The sequence below is a fragment of the Martes martes genome (assembly GCF_963455335.1).
Source record: "Martes martes genome assembly, chromosome: 6".
NCBI lineage: Eukaryota > Metazoa > Chordata > Mammalia > Carnivora > Mustelidae > Martes > Martes martes.
Window position 1 is genome coordinate 100,800,007 of NC_137893.1, and position 25,111 is coordinate 100,825,117.

Sequence of the window (25,111 nt, forward strand, 5' to 3'; positions counted from 1 at the left end):
GTAAATTCCCTATGTAAATCCACCTACGATGGAAAACAGTATGGAGGTTCCCCAAAAAATTAGAAATGGAAACTCCGTATGATCCAGTAATTCCACACGGGGTACTTATTCAAAGAAAATGCAAACACTAATTCAAGAAGATACATGCACCCCTAGGTTCACTGGAGCATTATTTACAATAGCCAAGATATAGAAGCAACCTAAGTGCCCACTGACAGATGAATGATAAAGATGTGGTGTGTTACTCAGCCACACAAAAGAATGAAATCTTGCTATTTATGACAACATGGAGAGACCTAGAGGGTATTATGCTAAGTGAAATAAGACAGAGAAAGACAAATACCATATGGTTTTGCTTATATGTAGAATCTAAAAAACAAAACAAACAGATTCAGAGATATAGAAAACAAATAGGTAGTTGCCAAAGGGGTGAGGTGTGGGGGGATGGGTGAAATAGGTGAGGGGATTAAGAGGTACAAGCTACCAGTTATAAAATAACTAAGTCAAGGGAGATGAAAAATATAGCATAGGGAAGACAGTCAATAATACTGTAATAACTGTGTATGTTGACAGAAAGTAACTGCATTTATTGTAGTGAGCATTGCATAATGTATAGAATTGTAAATCACCATATCCTGTACCTGAAACTAATATAACATTGTATATTCGTGATACTTAAATGGTTTAAAAAAAAAAAAAAGCCTTTTAAAGAACAAAGGGTACAATACATTATATAAACATTGTTCAACCTGATGAAAAAAGTTGTATTTTTTAAAGTATAGAAGGAAATAAATAAAAGTTTGAAGAATGGTTGGTTGGTTCTAGACAGTGGTATTAAAATGTTTCTCCTGCTTCATTTTAATTTGGATATAAAGTAACCACAGAATCAACAAATATATTATCTTAATGTCCTGCTTGCCCTATCTCCAAAATGGTTTTTATGAACTGGTATTTCCACATGCAAGAACATTTCTCAGAATGAGTTCTCCATTACACTAGGCATTCATGGTGCTCTGTTAGGCGAGTCCCAGAGCATAATGTGCTTGTGAAACCATACGATCATCCCCTCCTTGCAGAGATTCACAATGCTCATCAGCACAATAAAGATACTGAGAAGTCTCCTCTCGGAAATATCAAAATTGATTTAATTACCATTTCTCAGCAAAGTCCACACTGATTTGACTATCAAATTTCAGATAACAACTCTTAAGAAGACATGGCAATGCTTTCAAAGAAATACACTTTAGGAAGGCCACCTGTATGGCTCAGTCAGTTAAGCAGCAGACTCTTGATTTTGGCTCAGGTCATGATCTCACAGGTGGTGAGAAACAACCCTGCGTGGGGCTCTGTGCACAGCAGTGAGTCTGCTTAAGGATTCTGCCCCCTGCTCCTCCCCCCACTGGTTCACACTCTCTCTCAAATAACTAAATCTTAAAAAAAAAAAAAAGTGCATTTAAGAAAATGACAAAGAAGTCTGATTGTGATTGAAGTGCCCAAGAGATTTAAATAATTAGGAGTCAACATGAGCCTTAGTTATTTAGTCACCGTCAATGAAGATGAATTAAAATTAAACGTGATTTTTGACCTCTTTCTAAGCAATCATTTTATCACATGTCGTCCTAAGTACATCTGTTTGAATAATTAAAAATCAAATACTGAGACCACTGATACTTTTTATATTACAATCCATAGGTTGTGTACGTGCGGTCAGGTAAAGCCAAATAGAGAAAGAGATAAAGAGACAGAATTGTTACACAGACTAGCAAGTGGTATCCTAAATGCTCCTCTTTACTGTGCAGCTGCCACTTGGCTTGCCTTGCAAAAGCTGAGATTAATGGTCAGGAGTTTTGATGCAGGTTGATACGTTAGGTATGATACTTGCTTTTTACAATTCCTCTTGATTGCCGAGGAGAGCTGAAAATGAATTGTCTTCATGAGCTTTATCACTTTGCTTTGAGAAATGTTGTCAACCCAAAATATTTTCTTCTGGAAAAAAAAATTAATTATCTCAAGGCCTTAGCCTCTAATTCATAATACACCCGAGGAGGAGAAAGAATGTATTTAGTCTTCATGTGGTTCGGGGAAATGAGTGAGCTCATTTTACACACGCAAGTTGTAGCTGCTACCCAGATTAAGAGATATGTATTAAACATGGAGAGTTCAATGTTGGATAGAACACAGAGGAGATGTCAGCCATAACTAGTAGGACAAAGCCAAGGTTATCTACAGCAAGAGGAATTTCCTAATAATCTGTAGGTTGTAGGGGGTCCTGAAGCCCAAACTTTCACTCAGCAGGCTTCTCATGAGATTCTCTGGCCAATACAGGCTTGGGTCAGAAAAGGTAGGCCAAGGACATTTATCCACGCCTGGACACCATGGTCCAGGGGCCTTCATACTGGCCAGCAAATTGGTAGTTGCCCAGCATCCAAATGAACCCACTATTGGTTTGCGCCAGTCTCCGACATCAGCTTTTGAGGTCTTTTACTGTTTGTAACTTTGATATTCTGCCTCTCTTCCATTTTGCTAAGAGTGACTCTTCTTCACGCTAAGTCTATCTTCTGAAGTTGGGAAGCAACACAGATGACCTTTCCTTTCCCTCAGTTGGTTGCAGGGCTCCAGGGTCGGTACCATTGGTGTCTGCAGAGTGTTGCCTGTCCCTCTGCCTGTGAGTATTGTGAGTATTTGCCTCTTTCCAAAGGCCACAGCATCCCAGTTCGGAGGAAGGCCTGGAAGAGCCCACCTCCAGGGATAAGACTCTTGGCAATCTCACTATTTCACAATTTTTCCCTAAAATATAAAACATGACCAATGAAGTGGAAATATCCCAATACATGAAATGATGGGGAAATATATAGAACTTTACAAGGAGGTTAAACAATGTCCCAATGACAGCCTTCCCCATTGCATTCACAAAGACGACCCAGCACAGCAGTGAAGAGCTTGGACTCTGAATCCAGTTCCTCCTCTTAAGAGATGTGGGACTTGGGACAAATGACTTAACATCGCTGGATCTCACTTTCCTCATCTCTGATTGGGGTCATGTTGTGAGAGTTAATTGGGTAAACACTTGAAATGCTGTTAGCGCCCTCTCTGGCACTTCCCAAGCCCTGGACACGGGCTACCTGGGGGACACGAATTTCAAGGAGAGCAGACATCATGACCTGCCTTGAGCTCTTCTCCTCTTCTTAGTATTTCACTTGGAGAACCTGGTGTTTTGTAGCTATGATGATTATTCCCGTGATGGTGGGCCAGCAGTCTTGGATCTGTGTTATGCTGCAATATTTACTCCACGGGCCCAGCAGCCTGATGGTGAAGAGTAACCCTCTAGTAAAATATTAATTAATCCATTTTCCCTCATAATCCCTTCAAACGTGAAGCAATAATTGCCTAATGCCTAATATCATGAGTAAATTCAAAGCAATGGAAGCAAAGAGGTCTTTATACCAATTCTTGGAACTCTCTACCCATTTCGACTTTAGAAAATGTGTCTCCACTGACTCAGAGTATCACTTGAATCCACATCATGTTCAGTGTGTACAGGAACAAAGTAAACACTGGACACAACCTTGTTAGCACACAAACAAGGAAGTAAGTGAAGGTCAGGGGTCGAGATGTAGCCCAGATCAAACAACTTCATTTTGAAAAACTCTATGACATTTTGCCCTTCTTTCCTCAGTACAACACACACACACACACACAAAACGATGAGTGCTTAAGCCCAGTGTATGCTCTGGAATGTGCAGGAAGCAAATAGTGCTTTTAGATACTACCTTTAAAATCACCAGAGCCTCTGTATGAGTAAAAAAAGCCCACAGCTTAAAAAATACAGGTTTCTGAAAGAGCCCCCAAGCTTTGCTGAAGCTGGGTTCTACCTGTGTTCTATACCTTTTGGACTAACAGTCTTCCTAATGTTCTGTGTGCTGGCAACAGGCTTTTATTTATTTTTAATTTGTTTGTTTATTTTAAATTAATGTAAAGGGATTGAGATTTGAAAAAATATTTTCCCTATACCCAGAAGGTTCATTATACATGGTTATTTAAATAATAAAACACATACTTGCAGATAGTGTCAGTGAGTGCTTTTAATTGTACAAGGTGCTGGAATTTTTGTGTGGATTTTTGCAAAGTATGTGATATTGAGCAAAAAAATCCTGGCATAAGAACCAGGGATTCTGGGCCTAGACCTCGCTCCTCTTGCCTTGTGATGTTGGCAGCGAAACAGGCACAGTCTTTCGCACGGTGCCTGGCCCCATAGTAGGTAATCAGCTTCTATTTGTCCAACGACTGAATGAATGACCTTTCAGAACTCTAGTTTCCAGAGCTGTCAACTGTGGAATCGTATCTACTTCCACGAGGGCTAGACGATGCAGATAAAACCAAATCAGGTACATAATGATGCTTTCCAGAAGTATAAACCATTATCGTCATTGCGATTAAAGATTACACCTTTTTCAAAAGTAGGTTACCGAGCTCAATCCTAGTAGCCACACAGATCACAGTTCCAGTATGGATTCTGCCATTTCTCAGTTGGGTGACCTTTGTAAGTTATTGAATCTCTGCTCACGTCTCAATTTTCACATCAACAAAATAGGAGAATAAAAATATTTATGCATACAATTGAGATGCAAATTAACTGACATAATGTATGCAAATCACTCAGTCCAGTTTCTGGCATAAGAATTATATTTATTGTTGTTTTTGTTGCTTTAATTACTACTGCTACAACTATACTATAATTTAAATGATATGGATATGACAATGTCCTATACTTTAAATGTATCACATGTACACATGCTGGAATGATAATGGTTTGCTTAATCTGGATAAATTCTTCCTCAAAGTAACTGTTAACAGTAGAATGATAACTGTTTTGACACAGCAATATGGAAAAGAAAAATCTTACATGTTGATTTGAATAGATCAAAATATATATATATAGTTAGAATCCATATTTTATTTTAAGAACATTACTCATCACAATGAAATATTAGATCATCCTTCAGCATGCTATCAAATAATGAAAAAAAAACAGTAAATTCAGATTTCCCCACTCAATGTATTATAAAATATCAAAAGTCAATGTGATGACTTTACAATATGTATATTGTAAACATGTATGCTGTTTGTTCAACTTTTCTGATTAAACCCATAAGTTCCCATCCTGCTTCAAAATATTATAACAGAAAGCAATTCAAGAAAAGTAATAAAAAGATGTGACTGTCATCTGAAAACAAAACAAAACAGCCCAGTCTAGGAAAGTCAAAATACTTAAAGCTAAATGGTATTAAATAGAAACAAAATTATAACGATAATACAAATAGTAATAAGAACTGCCTCAAATTAGAAAAACATAAATTCAAACATGATTTGAGTTACATACAATATGAAAATTTCCTGGATTGAGTGATCATTTGAACAGAGTGGCTTTTCTATTCACAGTTTAGGAGTTTATTCACCGAGATTTTCATCATAAATCAACTTTTTAAAAAATTAAAACAAAAAAAAAGTTGACTTATGAAAATTAGCATTAAAACTCCTCAAGACATTTTTTCCTTCTTTCAAAGGGTCTTTTAGAGAGTGCCCATGCCTTCACAACCAAATATTTTCAAATTGTATATTATCCCTTTGACTTGCAATCAGTTTCCCCTTCCCCATAACGAACAAATAGGACAGGTAGTATCTGGAACTAAAGTAAAACCATGGGTTCATTCAAAGAATCTGAGCAAAGGTAACATGAAAAGCCCCTCTCAGTGGTACATCACAGAAACTGTTGCCTTTGGGGCTCAAAGGGAAAGCCCGCAGTTACCTATAGGCTCTGTGGAGGACTGGCCTCTTTTTCCAGGATACCCAGAGGAGGGAATGCAATCTACCGACAGTCCAACTCCAAGACAGAGTCAGGGAAATTCAAGAGTTCATTTTCTTCTGGGTAGAGGAAACGTCATGTGCATAATATTTCACAATTCCAGCAAGGATTTATTTGTCAGTCTGGCAGCCTGGGTGTCAATCTCCTCTGACACTAGAACACCATAGACTCAATTCTAGTACAAGTAGTTGTAGCAAGAGTGGTTGCTGTGCATTGAGTACTTCTCTCACGAGGCTTACAGGCCTATAACCTTACCTCACTAAGTACAATTCTGCATTAGGATCTCCACTTGACCGAGAAGGCAACAGTCCCAGTAAAGCGACTTAGTTTGCTCAAGGATATGCAGCTGCGTGCAAAGCTGGTATCCCCAAAACCCCTACACTTACACCCTACGGAGACAGTTAAAGAACTAAATGATCTCTGTTCCCTCTGAGCAAAGAAAACATCTATAAGACAGGAACCATAAAGCCTATTTAATTGACGACCTTCCTTCTTCCTCACTAAATAAGTCTTCAGTGTCTGCATCAAGGTTATTTGTAGAAGAGCCTACACAATTTCCAAGTTGAACCCTCTCTTCCACGGCTTGTGGTAATTACAGATGTAAAATCGGGTTAACATTGCCATCCTTAGCACTTAGAAGGGGAACGTAGACAATACAGGAAAGGCACCTTTCTCCTGTGTGCTTGTGTGTGATTCAAGGATGGGGGCGATGAGGTCGTGTGGCTGTGAGTCCCAAGAAAGCTGCCAGAGATTGAGGGTAGCAAAGAACAACAATAATCCCAGTTTGCCTCATCCTGACATTTCTGCCTGTTACATTACCTGGGGAGGAGATCATCTGATTGTACCCGGAATTCAAAAGGCTTTAACACACAGTCATGGGTCACTTCAGGAAGGAAGACATAAGATTGAGAACGAGCAGACCTAAAGATTGAAAAAATCGTCTGTTCTTGGTATTTGCTCTGTGCATTTGCATGAACTGGTGCTTTCTGTTTGGAGTTTTCTGTTTGGCGTTTGCAGTCCACGGTTTGTCATGGGATCTGCAAGTGCTACTTCTCCCGGGATTTTTGGTTTTTGTTGTTAATTTCAGTTTGTTCTAAAATAGTTTTAATGTATCATGTGATCCTGCTGATCTCTATACAATTTAAGAGTTTTTCAACACATCATGTCTATTCTGCCACTTCACCAACCAGTGAAGTTAATAACTCCTACACGAAATCATGATTATATCTTGAATTTCATAATAAATTAGTAGGGCAAAGGTTAACATATGTGTGCATACATATATGCACACACACAAACATATAACTAACTTGCACTGAAACTGAGGTGATTCTGGAACTTCCATTGACTGAACGCTTAATATTCATTTACCGATTTGTGCCAGAGATCTTCAGTTCGTGCCTCAAGATCCACTCTCCACTTTTCTCTCCTCTGTTCTCAGCACCAGGAAGCTGACTGCCATGTGGCTTTTGGTGCCAAAGAGAACATGGCGGAAAAGCAGGGGCTGAGTATTTAGTCCTTGGTTTCCCTCCCTGCTGAGTATTTAAGGGTTGACTGCATGGCATCCCTCTCACAAATGCCACAGTTCCTGGCAGGATATCTTCCCCACGCAGCTCTCCTCTGAGTTTTCTGGTAATGGTTTCTGCTCCCTGCCCAGAAGGACTGACAGAAGGCTCCTCTGCTGTTCCGGAGCTGCATTATCCCCCACTTTGCCAGAAAGCTCTACCCACAGCATGATCAACATTACAGCATTCGGGAAACTCTCCTCAGATGATTCAGCTCGCGCATACTCTCTCTTTCCTTCTGGGACACTGATCCACCCCTGGGGATAAGAAAGGATGAATAGGGCATGGTTCCTGCCGTCACAACATGTAATCAAATACGCAGGGCTGGCTTCTCTGGAAGGTCACCTGGGCAGTTGCACAGGCCCCACACTCAGAAGGACCTCATGCCTGAGCTTATGATCTGCTGCCACTAGGTTGGAATGCTCGATAATTTTTGAACAAGAGGCCCCAGATTTTTATTTTGCACTGGGCTCCACAGACTACTTAGCCACTCTTGCAGATGCCACAGCCGACTTGGGATAAGTGCAACGCTGGTAACAGTAACAACTCTCGGCTGAGGGCTCACTATGTCCCAACTGCTATTCTTAAAATTACATGCATATTCATTCATTTCATCCTCTCCACCCCCAATGAGGAAGGCATGCTCATTGTTGGCATGTTTTAGGTAAGGAACCAGGGACGCAGAGAGGATTTAAGCAACCTGCCCAAGGTCACACTGCTAGAAGGTGTCGAATATGGGATTCCAATCCAGGCATTGGAGCTTCTTCTTTGCTACTCTACTTTGGCGATAGAAACACCGAAAGGAACACAATCACGTTTAACCTATAATTAAACTCTGAAGCCATGTGAGCCGTAATAGGCCATGGACTTAAGACTGGCAATAACAGTGTCTCCTACATAGGAAGGCTAATCACAAAGTCACAACAGGGATGGAACACCTGCACACAGCAAGCAAAATTGAATTTTTCATGCCATACAGCATAAGAAGAGCTGAACAGGTTTGTAAATGTTAAGAAATCCTCTGATTTTTGTCCTCTTAGTTCTGAGTAAAATCTAGATGAGACTTAAATCTGCTTATCTTGCCTTTCTCAATATTTTTTCTTTATTCCTAACAACTTGAGGAAAGCTGGGAAACAACAAGAACAATAAAAGTTATTGACTTCCAGAAAGAAGTAAACACACTAAGAGATAGTTCAATTAGATTCACATATTTCTAAAATACAGGGTTGTTTCTTCTCCTGCAGGCACCAATATTTTGCGGCTTATAAAAAGAAAAATGAAAGGCCACATCATCATGAAGACAAGGATCCTCAGTGTTTAGAAATTATAAAACAGTGCATACCCTAGTTTAGTCTCTATACCGAATTATTTAGAACCAGACAAGGTCTTGCTTTTTAGGTTTTATAATGTAATGTTTACGCAACTCACTGCCTTCCTCTCCTTGGTTATGGAGGGTCGTTGTCATTTTCCTTCTCCCAAAACCACTAGAGATCCTTCTGACTAATCAGAGACCTTTTTTTCCCTTCATATTAAATGTCGCACACTTCAATAGATTTTGTTTTCACTTTCTTAGATTATAATTTTACCATTTTACTCATTTAGACATTATAATTGTACTAATTCAGACAAGACTCCTACCAGTCAAGAGTGACTACCTGATTATGTGGACTCTTACAGACATCTTGGAGAACGGCAGGTAACTACTCCAATTATTATTTTTATCTTACTGTCACCATTTTAAGATCCACAGCTGGACCTTACACATTCCAATCAGACATCAAAAAAAAAATCACAACACCATCCCCTTTTCCCCCAAATAAATGAGCCATTTGTCAGGGCTGACTGCTGCATTTTAAAGGAGATCTCAGCCAAGGGTATTATTTTAAGAGATGAGCAAATGGGGAAACCCCACAGCCCAGCCAATAAAATATGAACTTAAGGTGCAAAGAAGCACTCATAAATATGGCTTCGAACAAGGGATTCATTGTTTGGCTCCAACCCTTTCAGTGGCTCCTCTGATCTCAGCCCCTCTCCGTGCGTCAGGGAAGCCTCTTCCTTTAACCTGTGGTTTTTTCAAGCTGAGCCACTACATTATTTATGACTGTAAATGTGAGTAGCTTGTCTGTATGCTCCTTGTACACACACACACAGGGCCCCCTCCTTTTTCCCCACTTTGGTATTTTAGTGTGGAAGGATGAAAGGGTTTTCCCCTGGAGCTGATGTGGTTGGGATGTGGAATTAGCTGCTGTGTCAGTGTGAGGTGGACTGAGGATTTCCCAACACGCCCTCCACCTGCACACCCAAAGACCAGCCTCTGACTACTCATTTCATTCATTTTCTTTCTCCCAAGGGCTTTTTAAGAAAATTTGTATTTTCTTTCTTTCTCTGTCTCATCCTCATTGTTCTCTGCTCTTGATCCTTTTATCCTCCCTCATCATCTCTTCTCAACTCAAAGAAAGGAATTAATCTCTTCATGGATGTGCCATGAGTGTGAAATAAAAATGACGGAAGCTAAAGCATTTCATAAACTAACAGAATTGCATTTTTTTAGCGTCGTCTTTGTTAAGCGCTGCAGTTTTTTCTTATTTTTTTCTTACTTTCCCTTACATTTCCCCTTTTAAATTTTAATTATGTCATAAAATAGGGAAGGCAAACACAATAAAGTTCTGTCAATGGGATCCTCAGGGAGAGGTGAAGAGTCAAAGAAGAATGGGATGGTGGCGAAACAATTCCAGGGGATGGCAACAGCCAGAGAAGTTCTGATGCCCTGGGGAGCTTTTCTCCTGATGGGTGGAGGCTGCAATTGGCACATCATAACCTTTTCCTTCTCAACTCCAGAGAAACGGGAGACTATACCTAAATGATCAAGCTGTAACTAATTGATTTTCAGCTAATCTCAGCGTCTAGCTATGAAGAAACAAGGACCAAAAGCGGACCCCAGGAAGGGGTGGGGACAGAAAGAGAGGAGTGCCAAGAAAGCCTGGAGGTAGAGAACATCGAACTAAAGAGGAAAGGCCAAGTAATGTGAGGGGCGGGGGTGAGAGAGAGAGGCAATATTGAAAAAATGGATGAAAGGAGGGAAAGTAGTGGGTGAGGCCACCCCATGCCCTCTGAATTCATGTTATCATACCCTCACAGTTCCAGCTGTTAATTCTGAATAAACTTTGACAACTGGCTATTTGTGAGTGGCTATTAACAGGAGAAAAATCTTTTAATTAAACTATATGATTATACCTATCACTCCACCCATGCCCATCATTTGACAATAATCTGGCTTTAAAGAACAAGAATCCCTTGGGTCACAATCATGAATGCAAAAGGTTGTTAAAGAAGAGAGTAAAAAGATTTCCACCCTCCTAAGCCTCTTTTCTCTTCAAAAGTTAAAGGTGTAAAAGAAGTATTGTTTCACCCAATATTAGCATTTGTTATTCCAGGCGTATCTATGAATATGTACTATAATGGTTTTAGACCATCTTGTCAACCTTCCCATCACTGCACCCTCCCCCCAAAAATCTTGCATGTGTTTATAGGTAAGTTTATGTTACACAAGTGTTAATAACCCTGTTGGAGAGACTACACAGATAGGCATCTTTAGGTAGATCTGTGTATAAATTCCTCTCCACTGGGCACTTGAGTCAGCCAAAAGCAACAATAAATATCAATGATGTCTTTCAAACCTGTCAAACGAGAACATAAGCATTTTTTTCTTCCAGTACCGGGAGAGTTTAATGATTTGGGGAAGTAAGAGGAGAAGGGTTTAACTCAAAGTTTTGAAAGTATTTTTTTTTCTATTTCATATCTTAACATGCTAAATATGTTGTTATAAAATATGAAAAAATCCAAGCAACACATTCATGTTCTTTCATCCCTTAGAATTAATACATGTTCTTAAAATATATCTAAGAAGTTTTTGACTCCAAGTCAACTGACCAGAAACCATTAAAAAAAAAAAAAAACAACCCTCCATCTTTACCAGAGAAATACATGTAGACAGGGAACACCATGAAAGTAAATTTCCTGTGTTCACTGTTTTTTGTGCTTTCCTCTAAAACATCCACAGTGTTGTATCATTTTAATTGTACTATGGCCAAGTAATCAAACAAAATTGTAAAAGATCTTAGGAATACACTACATGTTTATCTTAATGTAAACAGATTTATTTAAAAATTGCAAACAAGTTCCCTAATCTTTCCTTTTATTTGCACAGGTATCTGATATATAAACTAATCCTTAACATTTTTGAAAAAGATTGTTAAAAAAGAAAAGATTTACCAGAAAGATATTTCTGTTCTCAACGAAATGACGTGGTATTGACTGAGCAAGGACGCCTGGAATGGTCAACAGTTTTAGGGACAAAGCAGAAGAGTCAACCTGTAAAAGCTGGACACTAGAGACTGACAAAAATTGGCCTAAAAATAATGAATCCAATAGAGTGGAAAGTTTCTCTTCACACAATAATTAATATTTGTCTCTTCAGAGTGCCCAAATCACTTAAACAACTTAAAGGTCAAAATAAGGTGCTTGTTTTCATGTTTAGTTGTTTACATCAGTCTTAAGGCAATTTATTCACATTTTATTTTTTCTTTTAGGAAATTCTCATCTATTTTTCATTTACAAAATAAAATTAATCTCATCTGAAATTTTTAAAAATAGATTATATTTTGTTAAATGATTCAGAGTTTAATTGTTCTTGATGAGCAAAACTAACGTTAGAAAAAATGTCTTTCTGAATGACAAGGTAATTCTAGAAAATCCATCATTTGACTTGAAAATGACACAGATTTGTGTTTATATAAAGGACATATATTTTTAGTGTAATTCAGCTTATTATGGGAACTGTCAACAGATTCTTTTCACATATTTAAATATCCAGGTGGTGACTTCCTCAATACAAATCCCTTGCTTATGGCTAATTTGATCATTTGCCCTTAGTTTCCACAGTATGCATATCTTTTAAGATACTAACATAAATAAATGAACAAAATCCTCCTGAGTCTTCTAAGAACATAAAAAAATACTATTTGTCAATGAATGTTACATTAAGAACCACTGGCATTCTTAGTGCAGTTAATCATGATATTACCCTTTCACCTTTTCTAAGTCTGCTTTGACCTATTTTATTATGGAAGAAATACAGAAGTTAAAACCTTTTACTAAGTAGTGTTTGGTTGTAAGCTCTGGATATATTAGAAGGCACAGTCTAAGGTTAAAATAAAGTTGTGGTTCAATTTTCCTCAGAGGCTACTAGGAAAAACTCAGTACCAGAATCAATTTGTCAGTAATTTCACATGAGACATTTAGTTTTGTATTATTAAATAGAGAAAAAACAATACAATTCATTATTGAGGAGAAATCACTATTCAGCAGTTCAAGCATGATAAAAATAAATATCTTCTGAAGTTTATATCTAATATTCTTTCTCTAGAGTAAAATAAATAATTGTGTTTCATGATATAGTTAGTAAACTGCTTTGTGGGTATAATCCAAACAATACAACCAAAATTTCATTGATTTAAAAGTATAAATATACTTTAATGATAAAAATGGTCCTAAAAGTCACTGACTAAAATTGTTTATTATTGTTTTTGGCTTTCTTATTCTGTGTAAATGTATAAAAAGTAATGGCACACAGATTCAAAAATCCTACCTAATTCCTTCCTAAAACAAATACATTTCTTTTGTGAATGATCAAAATATTTGATTTCAATAAAATATATATTTTAGAACAGATTCATGACTGAGCTATTGTTTTTAAAATACATGATACATTCTGCCCTGTCAGATTTTAGGTGACTGGAACTAATTTTTTCAGTGATATGTTTTATGCATATGTAAATCATGCTAGATTGAAATTCTTCTATTAGAATATTAAAACTCCTTTAAATTATTGAATAATGTTTTAGAAATTGCAACAAAGTAAAATATCCCATGAGCCACATTGCATATCACTTATACTAGGAAAAAGCAATCAAACTAATTTAGAATTAAGCCATATTTCAATGGCTTGAAAGTTCCAAATGAAACCTGTTAATTATATATAGAAGAAAAGGCCTCCAGGACACCTGATTAGGGCAACCAATGATGACTTACTAAAACTTATAATAATGAGAGCTCTGTCTCTAGCAACACGAATCTTGATTTATTAAGCACCTTATCCTTCATGCTAGGATTGCAATGAGCAAATGAACAGAGCATATGAAGCAACATGTCTTATAAAAGCATTCATGTATTTGAATTTGTTGCTATCTGACTTTTCAAAGACTATTTTCTTTGAGATGTTATACAAGGAAGTTTTTAATTAAGTATAATAAAACATGTCAATTTTAAGTCAAAGCAGATTGCAGTTTTCAAAGTTTCGAAAGTTCTTACATTAAAATGTTTCTAATTCTTTCAAGTTGATTAAATTTGTTCATAAAATTTTGTCTTCAAAACTGACTATATACCATGTTATTTTTTTGAATGTCTGAAGATTAGCGAATTTTCATCTTTAGCCTCTACTAAAACATTTTTTAAAAACACAGCCCTGTGAAATCACTCTAAATTGGTAACACCTTAATATTTTTAAGAGATGAAATACTGGGCACTAATTTACCATTTGATATTGTCAATATTTTAAATCTGCCACAAAAATACCAGCTTTGAGTAAAACATAATTTTTTTAAAAAGTATTCTCTAATAATGCTGCTAATCAAAGAAGTTTTTGATTCATTTTTTTATCCTAAAGGAAAAGGAAGATTTTGCATAAGTAGCGACCATCATAGCATGTTTTATATTTCTCTTGCTTCTGGAAACAATCAAATGGGTATAATATCATTTCATCATTAAGAAGTTAAGAAATGTTAGTTTGAAGCTTCTTTTCCAAAGTATTTTTCACACTTTCCGAATTTCTCCCTGAAAATCTTTGATAGTAATCTTTTACAGAATTATTTGATCTTAGTTAATTGTATGTTAATATTTTCACAATAACTGACTCGCCCAAATGAGAGTTTTTAGGTGGCAAATAAATGTATACTTACATGTTTGTTAAATTGCTAACAAAAAAATGTTCCAAAAAGACACTTTAGTTTTCAATCTGCAAACGCTTGTTCCTTTTTTATTTGTATTATTATTTTTTTGCCCATAGCACAGCTATCCTCATAAATTTTCCTTTTTTGTAGACTACTGCTTACTTATTCATACATTAAAGCATGAATGAAATTTTAACAAGATTTCAAGGACCTAAATATACCCAACTGTAAGTGTTTAATTTTAGCTTTTCATATTTAAAAAATTAAATATATGTACCTGTGTGTATGACTTTGTTGCCTAAAGCAAAGTCTTACATTGTATCAATGAAAGAGAGGAAACAGAAGCTGGAGAAGAGAGTTACAGAAAATGACTTTATATAAACATGACCACCTACCAGGCTGCTACTTTGCTATTAGAAAAACTTCCACTTAGTAATAACATCGTTTAACAAATAAAAGAACAACATACCTAAATTGACAAAGCTCATGACCATGTCAGCATCGTTCAGAAAGTTGGTATCATGTAGGCTGGCTAGAGGTGGGCTCTGGGTGGTCAGAGGAGTCGTTCGAGATAACTGTATGCGACGAGGGTACCCATTGGGAGAAGCTGTGTATCCTTTTCTTGTTCCTCTGGTCTCTCCTGCCAGGGATGCCCTCACTGAATATTCCGACTCTTCGGGATTTTCTTCATTGGCCATAGCATTGTATAGGTCCAGCATAAAGAGAGGTGCAGAGGAAGCTTGTTTTCCAGGTGAAAATGGTCTGGGTCTATGAGGCAAACCCAAGATAGAGAGAATTTCCCTCTGAATTTCCCGTCTTTCGTGGTTCCGTAGTCTTCTATAAATAAAACTGGAGTGAACATGATTGTCTCCCAAACCTCCTTTTGCATAACCCACTAGAACCCAGCAGCTCCAGAGGAAACCCACAATACTCCTAAGTAGAAATACAGTCAGATGCATTTTTGTCCAAAAGCAAAAGTTGATATTTTTAGTCCTTCTTGTCCTCTTAAAAAAAAAAAAAAAAAAAAAAAATCTAAGTTCCTAGGAGGTGCGTTTTCCCAGTAGCTGAAAAAACAAATTTACCTATTCTTCATGACAGTGACATTTCAGAACATAACATCCTCACTGATTTTCCTGTCCTATTTTAAATACTTTGGAATATGTCAAGAGTAGTTATTTCTAAGAAAGCTGAAACTTGGATTTCCAATTATCCACAGTTGTTAAGAGTTTTTGCTGCATTGATGTAGCAGAAGACGGATAAAATTATTTGATCAGATGACCTATGCATTCCTATAGGAATTTATGGTAATCAGGCCTTTGGTATTTGAATCAAGGAAAGTTGATCTTCTGATAAACTGTAGTTCCCAAAGTTATCTTCACTTGCTCTTGAGTTCTTCTCAACCCTTGAGCTCTTTCCAAGACAAATCCTGATTTCTGAATCACAGATCTATGCTGATCTGCACCTTGGTGTTGGAATATATATTTGTCCGGCAGCTTGGTGATAACTTTAACATCTTTTGTGTCGTCTTAGTGTAAAATAAGACTCAAGGTTGTACTATTCAAGTAAATGTGTTTCCCTGAATTTACTTGAAAACCTTCCTGTAAGTCCATTCAATCCCTTTCTCCTTCTAACTGTTAATTCCACCTCCAGCAGGCACAAATATACCAGCCCTCTTCAAGGGAGATCTAAAGAGTAATGTAAGCACAACCCTGCTGGGAAAGAAGAGGCTTCTCATTGTAATTTGAAACTGGTAAAGCAAAAAGAACTTAACCCTTTTGCTACCAGAAAAGTCTTCATTTTCACAATTTTATAACCACGCATCTAACACAGCACAGTGATACATGGGGCATAGAAGTCCTGGGGTGGGGGCAAAGCCAGTTTTAAGCAGCACACTGAAACTTTTGCCACCAGTTTTATAGAGTACTCTTTTATATCTTTCTTTTCATAGTACACATTTAATACACTCTTATATTAAGTCTCAGGTTGTGGCTAAATTAACATAAATCTCAGTTCTATATTTGAGGTTATTTCTAGCTTTTATGAGTTACTAAAATTTACTTCTTAAAAAATAAAAGGAAGAGTTGTAAATTGAGGTTAATTTGTTGTTTCTTGATGACAGTCAGATCTTTTTAGAATAAAATACAGTAGAGAATTAATCAGCAGTAAATATATTCTAGCTCCCAAAGCAGTAGTTATAGTAATTTAATAATGGTGATGAGATAGCCCAGCTTTAATGATCTTTAAATACAAAAATTTTAAACAGAAAAATATATTTCCATTTCTCTTATTAAGTCAGTTACGGTTGAAAGACAAATACCCCAAGATACAGTGTCATGATTCTTAACTCCTAAGTCATTTCAGTTGAAATGTAAACAGACTTACAAATTAGATTTTTCCCATAAGTTATACTCAGTACTTTGGTTTGTTTTAACCCATGCAAATAAACACAAGTCAAATATTCTCTATGACTCCATGCAGATTGAAATTTGCATTTTCAAAATTTGATGGATATAATGGGGAAAGTGCACACCTTTCTAAAATAGCATACTTAATCCAAGGAAATGAGCAAAGTACGTGTTTATCCTTTATGTTTAATGCCTTTAAAATTTAGAAGTCTACAATGTTTTCGTGCAGCTATAATTTTCCTTACAAGCTCTCACTTAACCTTAGGGCTCACAGTACTTTCATTGTCTGGGATATTATTCTGATACCAGTGTATATTTATCGAGCAAATTCTAGAACTATTATGAAATTTTAATGTTTTTCTTTTACTCTACCTAGAGGCGCCTGGTTTCTTGTTTAATCTCTTTTTTAAATATTTCCTCTGAGTGTCTAAAGTGAAGGCGTGTTTTTCACAAGTCTTCAGTTTGTTGGTGAAGGCAAGATATCTGAAAGAGCTGGCAGAATCTTATTGTGTGCCTCATTTTTCTTATACAAACCCCTGCCCCAAAACTTGACAATACTGTTTCATATTTGCCCTACTGAAGATTCCTTATTAGCAGCCATGTCGGACACACAGTGGCAGATCCAAGAACCAATATACATGGAGCACCTTTATAAAATCGATATCACATGGAGAGTGATAGTGCAGGTTGTTAGCAAGTGAAGGAATACTATTTCAATTAAGAAAGGGTTTAAACCACTAAAATTCTTGAAGTTGTTTATTTCCTATCCAAACCAACCTAAGAATTTTTGGTCATTGCTATGGATTCAAATCAAGTACGTTGAGACCAAAAAAAGAACAAAACAAAAACAAAAACCTTTTTCTCTGTGTTTAGAAAACCAATCCCAACTAAAGCCTACAGTTTCTCTCTACATTTTTAAATAAATGATCAAGGTTCTGAATATGCTTCATGTCTCTAGAGTACAGCATAAAGTTACAAGTAAAAATTGGCCACACTAGAGGAAGAAACAACGTTTATTATCTTCCACACATGCTTTTTCCCCCCTAAGATACAAATGAAAAATAAAAGTGAGTTTAGGTGTCACGAGTCACAAAAACTCATTTTCCCAAAGCATGATTTATAATATCAATCAGTGTCATTGTGATTTAACCACTTAACCAGGCATATATAGCCTACCTCTGTGTTGGAAATCAGTTGCCAATATTTCTGGTCAGAATCTTTAGTATCCACCCTCCCCCCACCTTCCCTTCCAACTCAGACTAGATTTGGCAAACATTCATTTTTCAAAAGGATCAACATGTGCAATGAGAGAAAGAAAATAAAGAAGAAAAAAACTTGCCAGGAATAAAGGGGAAATGCTAACCACCAAATGAAAAGCCAGATTCATTTTCAATTAAATGTATTTTACTACATAATTTGGATTCCCAGGTAGATGTGTATTTATATACATGAGAGCAATTTGAAAGATAAAGTATCTGTAACTGCAAAGTATAAACATTCCAAATTTCAGAGTATGTATTTAAAAGTTGTATAAGTCATTGAACATACTGAATAAATATATGCTGAGAAAGAAGTTGGGACTGGAGAAACACCCAAAGCATCTCAAGAATTGTTCCTAAAGATAATTACATTTCAAGAAGAGGAGCCTGCATAGAAACCTACCTCTCATAATGTAATATTTGCCTGGGCTATATACTAATGGGAGCGACCTTCTGGAGGGGTACAGAGACAACTGAATCCAGCTAAGAGGTACTTCTCCACTGTCATTGTCTCCGTTCATTTTCTCTTTCCTTCACCAAAATTTGACGCATTTAGTCCACGAATATGTAAACCACCTACATCCAATAGACAAGCTTCAGAAGAAACTTGTTCAAAAGAAAGTTGAAACATTTGTAAATCTGTTTTGTCTGGAAGGGTCTTTATATTTCACTTCTGGTTTCGTTGTTGGTTTCTCCTTGAAACAAAAGTTCCTCTGTGAAAGACATGACTGCAGTTAAAGACAGATACCCAATATACATGATATCTGCATTCCTAAATTATCTTTCAAGTTTGGAAAATAGTCCAAAATAATGTTAATGCAATCATAAAATCCTTAAGCAGCAGCTATCTTGGATCGTGTTGGAGGGCGTGAGGAGAAAGGGTGGAAAGGAGATTGCTGAGGAGATTGGAAAGACTGCCAGTAAAACATCTCCTTCTAGAATCTTCTTGGTGAATACACACGCACGGGCAGAATACAGCAGCTTCTGTGATATTAAACTGCCTTCAGCTCACTCTTTTTGAGCCAAAAAACATAGCACATGTAAAAGAGAGAATATGGCATACATAGCAGTGGTCCTGAGTGGTGCTACGCCACCACCACCCCCCCCCCACCAGACTTATATTTGCCTGCAGTAAGTGAAAGGGGTTGCAATCATGGGCAGCCTACACTTTTTTGTCTAAGGAATATCTTTTAAGGAAAACTTGGAAATTAATAATAAAATACAGTCACCAGAAATGTTCAACGTTTAGTATTATTTTTAATAAATGATGAAATTAGTGAATATTTTGAAGTGAAAAGAGGATTTTTTCAATATGCTTTGTATTATTATACATTCCTAAGGTTGTTTTGCAACATTTCATGAGTAGGCTTCCTAATAGTTACTTAAGGGAAAACAAACCAACATTTAACTATTCTGAATCAAACACTACTAATGTAAGGCCTAAGGACTGTATCTAACAAATAGACTCCCAATTGACTGACTTGAGAACAACCGGTCAAGATAATTAGGTTAGATGTTTTATCCCTCAACCATATGACAGAATATTTTAAGTAGTTAGGTGACAATTAAGCAGTTAGTTACATAGTTAGCCATGAAAGAATGTCTTCATTGGCAGAGCAATTTAGAATTTAAAAACTCCATCAGAATACCCCACCATTTGGAATTATTTATTCGTTTGATGAATATTTACTAAATGCTTACTATGTGACTACTGTGTGCTCTATCTTTAGATATATCAAAAACTTCAAACAAAGCTCTTGTCCCCTCAGAGTTGATAATCATACATTATCATTTCAGTTGATTTAATAGCATAAAATTATTTAAAAATGGCTATTAATCAAGCTATTTCTACCTTTTTTGAGAGATTAACTAGAATGAATGTTGTGTAAAAGTAGGGGGTTGGTTTACTTGGTTCACCAATGTCAAATAGTACATACTAACAACTCAATTAATACAGGTCACACAACACATCTTTCAACAAAGATGAACAATATTCCAGAGATTTTTTTTTTTTAAACAGTGCTCTCTGGAAACATAGGAATAAGGATTCATTAGGCACGTAAGTTGAGCAATCACTGTATCTCTTAGTAGGTAGGCTCGCCTGATACACTAAAGGTTACTACTTTCATGAAGAAATTGGTTTATTAGGAGCCTCCTCCCAGTTATAAATTGAAGTACAAACTTCTGTCAATACTAGACAATCAAAGTGACTTAGAAGGAAAAGCATCATTACGTTAACAATTGCAAAATGCCTCAGTCTATCATTACAAAAGAGCTGATTAGGTTATGTCTATTAAATTAATGTTGTCCTTGACCCAAAAGAGCAACTTTGGTCAATTAATACCTCATTCTTTTGAATTGCAATGGCTTATTTGTTTTGTTTCAGGTGGTTTGTTTTTTTGGGTGTGTGCTGTTTTTATGGCCTATATTGTAATGCAAGAGACCCTGAAAGTGACCATTAACCATTAACACTACCCCTGCTAAGCCTTAAACAGGTATATACAGAGTTGAGAAACACAGGAGACTCTGGGATGAGGTGAGATCTGAAAAAGCCTGGACATGGGGAAAGGTACTAGATAAGACAAGTTGGAGAATACCAAAATAAAAGTTTCTAAATTCATGCTTTTTAAAAAAGATTTTATTTATTTATTTGTCAGAGAGATGGAGATCCCAAGCAGAGGCAGGCAGAGGGAGAAGCAGGCTCCCCCCTGAGCAAGGAGACTCAATCCCAGGACCCTGGGACCCTGACCTCAGCTGAAGACAGACTCTTAACCGACCAAACCACCCAAGTGTCCCTAAATTCATACTTTCTACAGCTTACACTTTTGCAGATGAAAAACTTTACCAGTATACTGACAGACGCAAAATCTGTGGGAGTATTAAAGTTCAAGGAAGAGCACACCTGCCAATTTACCCCAATAATTCTCATGAAGAGCAAATTAACCCTCAGTGAAAAATAAAATACATAAGTGGTGCTAGTCATGATATGTCCAATAAAACAATCTGAAGGAAATTTTAAAATTACCTAATGCAAAATTGCCTCGATAGCATATTTACTATTATCTGCAATGCTTTTAAATAAATGACTCTACTTATCCATAACATCTTTTTTTTTTCCCACAAAACAGACAGTATTTCACAGAATCCACATCCAAAGGTTTAGGGTAAATTTAGAGCCTAATAAATTAACTCCAACAGTATCACAAAAATTGTCCATTAGCAACAGAAAAAATGTGTGCATCTGTCACCCAAAACCCATTAATATTCTGTAACATGAGAGGATATGAACTATTTTTCCTAAGACATAACATGCTGAGGAAATATAACTGATAATGAGGAGGATAGATAACCATTATCAATATTCAAGTTATAAACATATAAAATTCCTTTAACGCAAAGTTTCTCAAATCAAGTTGCACATGACAATCACAAAGGGGAACGGGTAGAATTTTTAAGAAATACTAATGACTGGACCACAACAAAGACTAATTAAATCATAACTCGAGGACAGTCCCAGATGCCAGTATTTTTTAGTACTGATTAATACGTAGCCAGAGTTAAGAACCACTAACAAATAGTCTTAGAAACATCTAAACCATTACACACATATTAAGAGTATGTTTCAGTGTCATAATAGTGTTTCCAAATTAGAACAAGACCTTTGATTTTTCCTTGATTGCTCCTAAGCAATAAATTCCTTAAACAAATACACAATGCTTATATCCACGAAAACATTTGCACTCATTAGACACTAAGTACAGCTTATTCAGCACCTACTACAATAATAAAACGCCATCCTTCCTCTTGCCAATTTAGAGGTCAGTTGTTTCTAGAACAACCTCCTTAGATATTTGTATTTGGACACCGAGCTTAAAATTCCATTTCTTTGACAGAGATCACAACTAGGCAGAGAGGCAGGCAGAGAGAGAGGGGGAAGCAGGCTCCCCACTGAGCAGAGAACCTGATGCGGGGCTCGATCCCAAGACCCTGGGATCACGACCTGAGCCGAAGGCAGAGGCGTTAACCCACTGAGCCACCCAGGCTCCTGACTAAAATTCCATTTCTAATACAGAAAATGCTATTGTATTACAGAAGGAATAAGAATATATTCTTTAAAGTGGTACCTGTGATCACAGGGTCCTCTTTGCTCTTCTATGCATGTAGCTTTTTCTTTCTTTCTTTCTTTTTAAAGATTTTGTTTATTTATTTGACAGTCAGAGATCACAAGTTGGCAGAGAGAGAGAGAGAGGAAGGGAAGCAGGCTCCCTGCGGAGCAGAGAGCCCAATGTGGGGCTCAATCCCAGGACCCTGGGATCATGACCTGAGCAAAAGGCAGAGGCTTTAACCCACTGAGCCACCCAGGTGCCCCTGCATGCAGCTCTTTCTTGGGTTGTAACATAGTGTGAACCACAACAACATAACTCTTTAAATTCAACTAAAACAGTCACCTGAGATCACATAACAGGTGTCTTTCCTGCCTACACTGGAAATGTTCAGTTAGCAAACTTTCCTACCTCCTTGGTTTTTAGAAGCGCCTGTGTGTTTGTGCGCATGCGTGTGCGTGCTTGGATGCACCTCGTGTGTGCATGTGTACCTCTGAAGTTCCCTCTTGCACTGGATCTCCTTTCCATCTTTGTTCCCCAGTTACTTTCTATATTTAAATGCTATTGATTTTCACTTCTGCAACCTGGCATTCTCTTGATATCTTTGTTCCTCCATTTTACAATAAACTCTTTATCTGTGTCTCCATTTTCAAAAGCCTATCCTCCTAGGTCTCTTATCTAGAACTCTCTTCAAGTGTGTAACTGTTTTCTTTATCTCTCACCTTTCACCAGCTCTCTCTTCCTTCAGGGTAATCCTACCTCCCCCTCCTAATCTCCAGTTCCTTCTTCCTCCTTCTGGAACAGTTGCATTTTCTATCACTGCATGTTTATTATCAAGGCATTGATAGCATCAAATTGCAGTACAATAATACATTTTCCATCGATAAATGCATTTAATGTTTAAACTGCTTCTGTAGAAATGGATGCAAATATGTAGCCTATCGACTCAACACTAGATTGGTGTTTTCAGATGCATATATAAATCCTTTTGAAACATTCACTTTTTAACATTCATGGCCAAAAAATAACAAGAATAATAACTGAGTTTTAATGAAATATTAAATGAAGGAATTTTAATGAAATATTAAAATTCAGCCTTACATTGAAAGTACAAAAAATAAATAAATAAATAACCTAACCAGTAACTGAAATTATATCCAGGTGCTAATCCACACCTAGCATACTGGATTATTACCTTGATTCCAAAGTATGAACATTTTACTCTCAACATTTTATATTCTTAGCATGAAACACAGCTCTCTAAATAGGAGGCTCTAATCCAACATGCAGTACTACTCAATACTGTCTTCTAAAATGTCTTTTAAGACTTCTAGAAAATTCTCTAGAAATAATGCTTATCAATTATATGTTATCCTCCAACCATTTTTAAGTAAATAAAATTAAGTGAAATCATCTATAATTTCTAATGCAATTCAGGAATTCCTCATATATGGATATGCTACTCATTTCCATATATTTTCAAACATGCTTCTTAAATCATTGAAAAAGACTCATTGGACAAAGACCAATCTGATAATGTCCCTTAAACAGAATGATACAGATGTCAACATTCACAACTGGTCAAGTTTTCAAGCACTCTCTAGGTGGTAAAACTTAACTTCCATGGAACTCTGGAACAGTTTGGCGAGTCTGAGCTTTTTCTGTTCTAAATCTATAGATATCAATGGGTGCTTGATTCTACAACTATAGCCCAAAAATACGTGGGTGTGATTCCTCTACCAAACATAATTATTGAATCATCTAAATATACTGAATCAGAATCACTTATAAGAATAAAATCAGTAAAATCATGGGGTATCAGCTTATAACTCATTGCCCTATAACATGTATACTGTTTTCCTTGCAAGTAACCTTGTAATTGGATGCTTGAATCTTCTAGTAGGTACTGACTACACCTTATCACTTAGCATGTACTCGAAGAATGTCAACTAGGAAACTAGATTTATATCTTGATTTTGCCACTTACTGTCTGAATAACCTTGGAAAAGTCATTTGCAATCATATGACTAAGAGTAACAGGATGGAGTTACTTTTGTTAATCTAAGTTTCTTCACCTGTGAATGGGAAAAATACCTCACTATGGGGTTGTTGAACCCATTAAAATGACAGACTGGGGGGCACCTGGGTGGCTCAGTGGGTTAAGCCTCTGCCTTCAGCTCAGGTCATGATCTCAGGGTCCTGGGATCAAGCCCCACATTAGGCTCTCTGCTCAGCAGGGAGCCTGCTTCCCCCTATCTCTCTGCCTGCCTCTCTGCCTACTTGTGATCTTTCTGTCAAATAAATAACTAAAATCTTTTTAAAAAAAATGACAGACTGTAGGAGAAACTGTTTCATAAAAATCAGCGTGTTTTGTAGCTTATTATCATAAGCACATGGCACAGTAGAATTTAGATTCCTGTAAGCTTCTCCAGTGGTTGGTCCTCACTGATACACTGAGATTCAGTGTTTATATTCCTGCTTAGTCTCTTGATGGAGAGAAAAAGACTTAAAAATTATCATGAAAATATTATTCCCTAATGTTATGTCTACAGATGTTATGTCTACAGATAGACAAGTTAGACAAAGCCAGGAATTTCATGCTGTTATCTTTATGCACAATCTATTAACATCTTGAGGATCATAAAGCATATCTCTCTGTAGTGATATTGCCTTCTTATTTATCAGTCCATCTCAAATCTGCTCTTGTGGTAGACCACTGCAGTGGCAGAAGAATAAGTTTGATTAACTAACTATTCCTCCACTGTACAAGAAAGAACACTTTATTATTTTTTTTTTAAGGAAGAACGTTTTAAACGCATATCTACCCTGAGGTCTTTCATTAGTGTTAATCAGGTAGTCCACATCTGAACTTGGTGGGTGAAAAGAGGGGAAGAGTTAGACTGCTAAGC

At 36.8% G+C, this 25,111-nt stretch overlaps 1 protein-coding gene across 1 annotated transcript in view; it reads right to left on the reverse strand.

Moving 5' to 3' along the window:
• The window catches only part of BMP5 (bone morphogenetic protein 5), a gene marked incomplete at its 5' end in the record, with an annotated part of 111,247 nt that extends 95,853 nt beyond the window's left edge, over positions 1 to 15,394 (reverse strand). Inside the window, one exon of the mRNA XM_080807099.1 lies at positions 14,905 to 15,394. Within this exon, the coding sequence (XP_080663225.1) occupies positions 14,905 to 15,394 (490 nt within the window). The remainder of the gene's footprint in view (positions 1 to 14,904) is intronic.
• Between the last annotated feature and the right edge of the window lie 9,717 nt (positions 15,395 to 25,111).